The sequence below is a fragment of the Mastomys coucha genome, unplaced genomic scaffold (genome assembly GCF_008632895.1).
Source record: "Mastomys coucha isolate ucsf_1 unplaced genomic scaffold, UCSF_Mcou_1 pScaffold21, whole genome shotgun sequence".
Classification (NCBI taxonomy): domain Eukaryota; kingdom Metazoa; phylum Chordata; class Mammalia; order Rodentia; family Muridae; genus Mastomys; species Mastomys coucha.
Window position 1 is genome coordinate 78,984,770 of NW_022196904.1, and position 4,691 is coordinate 78,989,460.

Below are 4,691 nucleotides of genomic sequence, written 5' to 3' on the forward strand. Positions count from 1 at the left end.
AAAAAAAAAAAAGCTCTGTTATTAAAATGGGGAGCGGGGTGTATCCAAAGCGTTCCATAGGCAAGAGGCCTGCTTGTGGGCTCAGAAAAAGAGACTGGCTGGAGCCGTTTTCTTTAAGGCAGGAGGAGGGTCGTGGGGTCGGCGCCAAACTGAGCGATGCGAAGCCCCGGAGCCCAGGCACCTCCACCTCGGGGAGAAACTACGCACAGGCAGCTGCCTCACCTCTTTGTCAAGCCCGCGGCGTCAGCCCCAGACACGAGGACGTCCTCGCCTCCGGGTGAAAGAGGGGCGCAGCGGGCCGCCCCTCCCCCCCCCCGCCCCCTACGACACGCGGGGCCCAGCCTCGGGCGACCTGTTGGCAGGGAGCGTCACGTGACGCGGCGGGCCGCGCCGTCCCCGCGGGCGGGCCTCCTGTTGCGCCCGCCGGGCGGGTTCCACCACGTAGCACGCGGGCGCCGCCCCGCTCATCCCTCGCCGGAGCGAGGGAGGGGGGCGCGCCGGAGAGGAAAGGGAAGGGAGAAGGGGCGGGAGGAAGAGAGCAAGGGGGCGGAACCCGAGTCACGTGACACAGGGGCAGCCCGGAAAGCTCCGAGGAGGAGCCTGGCGCCGCCATTTTCCTGCAGCTGCCTGTCCCTCTTGCCCGGTCGAGCTCCAGCTGACCAGGGAAGGGGTGGGCTGAGGCTGAGGCGCCGGGCCCGGGAGTGCCCGGACTTGGTGTGGGAGCCCGTGGGGAACGCGCGAGCCGGGGTTCTCCGAGCGGGTGGCGGCGCGCGGCCCTGAGCCCCGCCCCAGGCCGGCAGGCGGGCCGGGAGCCGGTGGGGGTAGGGGGTGCGGTGGGGGGTGGGGACCCTCGGGCGCTTGGGGGTCCCAGGCCCCAGCGGCTGCAGAGCGGAAGGGGTGGCGGACGAGCCGCAGAGATGTCTGGCCAGAGCCTGACGGACCGAATCACCGCGGCCCAGCACAGTGTCACTGGCTCCGCGGTATCTAAGACAGTATGCAAGGCCACGACCCACGAGATCATGGGCCCCAAGAAAAAGCACCTGGACTGTGAGTGAAGCCCGCCCCCCGACCCCTCCCCCGACCCCTCTCCATCGTTTTCCTCTCCCTCTTGGTCTGCCTTTTCCCTCCCTGCGTCTTATCTGCACGATGGCTCCTGTGCCTGGTCGAGCTGTGTTCTTTTCTGCTTCCATCACACCTGCCTTTAACGGCCTCTGCTCTTCTCTCAAAAGAGAAAGAAAATGTGACAAGCCATTCCCTCCCCCTCCCCCCGAGATCCCTTGAGACCCTCGCCTCCTAGCCCTAGGCACCACCAAGCCCATCGCGCTCCATCAACTTGCCTCCCACCCAGCTCCTCACCCAAACTCCTCTCCCAGCTACTGCAGCCTTTTTGCCCTTCCATCCCACCCGTCCCGTACCTCCTAGCCGCGGTCCGCTCAGTGTCTCCCCGGCTAGTGTTTCCAGGATTCACCGCCCCATTGTTCCATTAGCCTTTTTTTTTTTTCCTTTTTTCTTTTTTTCTTTTCGGATTTCCGTACTAAGTCGGCTTGGTGGGCCCAGATTTCTGTCACTTCTCAGTCCTTGAAGTGTTTTTTTTTTTTTTTCTCTCACATTTCTTTCTGGTTTCCTTTTCTACTTTTCTATCTACCTTTTCGGTTTTCTTAGCCTTTCTAACTTCCGTTAAGTTCCTTTGACTTCTCGTCACCTCCTTCTTTCAATACTATGCCCAGTTACTCGGCTTTTATTCCATTTAGGTTGTGGGGAGTAGAAACAAAGGGATTCATGTGGTGGGGAAAGCTTTGTTGGGAAGTTACTATTTTTATTTGCCATCATGATATTGTCTGAGTTTTGAAGTTGTGTGAGTTGTGCATGTCCGACCTTCCCCTTTTTTAATCCATATGAGGATATGGATAAGGGCTTTGCTGGTTTTGGTATCAGTTCCTGGAACTGTTAACATTGGCGGTTTGAATTTAGAAGCTTGAGTGTGATGTGTTGAGATTCGAAATGGATTAATATACTTAAATACAAACAATCAGGTTTGGAAACGTTGTAATTTATGCTAGTTGTATTTTGGATAACCATCTTGCTTAAGCGGCATAATGTAACTCCAGCACTAACTTAGATACAGTTAATAGCGCAGACTCCTCCCAATTGCTTTCTAACCTGGGAGCCACCTGTAAAACCACCTCCTTTTTCTCGTTGCTCCTTTGCCCTAGGGTACAAAGCTCAGTGGATCGCTCAGTCCTTGAGTCAGTGGAATGCTGCAGGAAAAAATAGGGATATAGGCAAGGATAGTAAATTCTCTTTTTAAATGACTCCCGGACACATTAGCTAAACTGACTTTCATCATACATGAAAGTTGCTTTGCCCTGTGAAGCAAGAGTGAGCTTGTCCTGAAAGGGAATTCGCTGTAAGGAATCTTGTTTCTCATTTGGACTTTGGCTGTGAGGTTTGCACTTGAAAAAAAAAAATACAGCGTGTGAATTCTAAGATACACTGCTCATGAAGTGCTGTTAGAACAAGTTATTGCCATAGACAAACCCATTATTCATTGTGATTTGTTCCCTCGATGTGGAAAAGTTTTATAAAAGTCATCATTTTTTTGGTTGGCTGTGGTACTCATACAGGCTGCTTTTTAACTGTCCCTGTTTAGAAAAGTGGAAGATATATTTGAATTGTGACACTTCTATAGACATTCTTTAGGATATTATGAATAAATTGTAAATGGATTTTGAAAATATATACTTGGAGAAGATGCTTTTGTTTGCATCCTTTTGAAAGATTACCCATGAGATCCTTTTTCCTATGGATCCAGTTCCAGTCTTGTCTCAAATTTGGCTGTGTAGCCCAAGCTGGCCTTGAACTTGAGACCAAGACCATAGTTCTGCCCCCCCCGCCCCCAAATGCTGGGTGGGTGTGGTACAAAACTCTACTGTTCTTGTGTCAGTGCTGTTGGTGGGTTTTCATTTGTTTTTGTTGGTGTGGAGGGGGCAGAAGATACTTGATAATATGTGAAATGTTCTTTAACTCAAAGGAATAAAAAAATCGTAACAGTAGATACAGCATTGAAATGTTCTTTATAAAGGGTGCATCTTAAGTTGAAGCAGTGATTATTGAAAAGTGTTGCTAGAATGGGTAGAAGATAGGTTGTTGGTTCTTTTTTTTTCTCTTTTTCCCCCCTTTTTTAGGTTAGAAGCAAAGGTTGTGGTTTTATCGAGTTAGTGACCTTTTGTAATAGTCACTATTATAGATTGAAACTAGTTGGTGTTTAAGGATAACCTAACTTTTTCCTCTATTACAGCTGTTTACAAACGCCCATACTTTTAGAGCTTGAATATACTTGGTAATGTTTTTTTAATATAGTTTATTAAAAATAAGATGCCTCTTGCTTTTTCCTAGTGAGGCTTCAAAACAGTGATACTATTTTTACTTTTTTGTAAGCTGTTTTTCACTAATACTTTAGAAAAATCTCACTAATGATTGGGTTACAACCCTCCCTTCACACTTAAACATGCTTTGGAAAGTTATCCAGAGACAAGTTTTGGTGTTAATCTCAGGCTATATATAATAGAGAAGAAATGAATCATTTCAAGTAATTTTTGCTCCTTTGAGTAATTTTTGACCCTTTAAAAGTTTTTCTTAGTTTTGAAAGCTTAGTTTTCTTATTCCTTTTAATGTCTTCAACTACTGTCTGCTTCTTTGAATTGAGTAGAAACAATTTCATTTTTAAAATGGTAGCATTTAACAAAAATATGCCTAGTAATTTGTCTTTCCTATAAATCCTTTAGCATGTGGAAGTGGCTTTTGTGTACTTCCTTGACAAGATTTTTCCATATTAGGAAGTGATTATTGTCCATAAATTATGAGTCAATTCATATTACATTTAATGCTTATTGAAGATTTTTTTTTTGCTTATAGGTTAAATTAGTACATAACAGTATTTTAATGTTCGTACTGTGAAGTTGTTAAACTTGACAGATTTTCATTTAAATTCAGGCTTCTAATGGCCATTTATAATCAAGATAGAAGAGCACAACCCTTAAGATTTCGGATATAGCTATCTTCTCACCAAGATCCATAGCTGTTTAAGTCCTTTGTATGAAGTGTGTAGTGTTAGCACACAACCTACACACCCTCCAGTGTATCTTAAAAACATTTCTACATTCCTATCTGATGTAAATGCTATGCAAACAGTTGTAGTGTATTGTCCAGGGAACAATGACAAAAAAAAATGTGTAATTCAGATGTTTTTGATCTGATGATATGGAACCCATGTTATCAGAGGGCCTACTGAAATACGTGTATTAAAAGAAACTCTGAAGAGAGCTGACATTCATCCTTTATAGCTAGCTGTTCTGTTTATAGTTAACCAAATGAATTCTAAAACACTCGTGTTTTGAATGCTTAGATTGGCCTGGAAATCTGTGTATCTTGTGTTGGCCTTGAACCCACAATCTTGTCTTCTGAAAGATGGGATTGATGACAAGCATGCACCTCCATGATTGCTTCCAGATCATTTGCATAAAATATATTGATATCTGAAAATACTGTGTAAAAATTTTACTTATCAAAATTGATTTAATTTACAATAATAGAGATTGAGTCTAGGGCCTTATACATGCTGGGCAAATGTTCTACCACTGAGTTATATACTTAGCCCTTTTCTTCTTCCTTTTTTGCTTTTTTTTTTTTTT

General features: G+C 45.2%; 1 protein-coding gene across 19 annotated transcripts in view; it reads left to right on the plus strand.

The window, feature by feature from the left end:
- The first annotated feature begins 560 nt into the window (after window positions 1-560).
- Window positions 561-4,691, plus strand: part of Picalm (phosphatidylinositol binding clathrin assembly protein) — a 91,586-nt gene continuing 87,455 nt past the window's right edge. For 7 of the 19 annotated variants that reach the window (XM_031387301.1, XM_031387303.1, XM_031387302.1 and 4 more), the window contains exon 1: window positions 561-1,047. In XM_031387301.1, the coding sequence (XP_031243161.1) occupies window positions 918-1,047 (130 nt within the window). In that variant the 5' untranslated portion in view covers window positions 561-917. The remainder of the gene's footprint in view (window positions 1,048-4,691) is intronic. The other 12 variants (XM_031387298.1, XM_031387299.1, XM_031387300.1 and 9 more) reach the window with 6 other exon arrangements.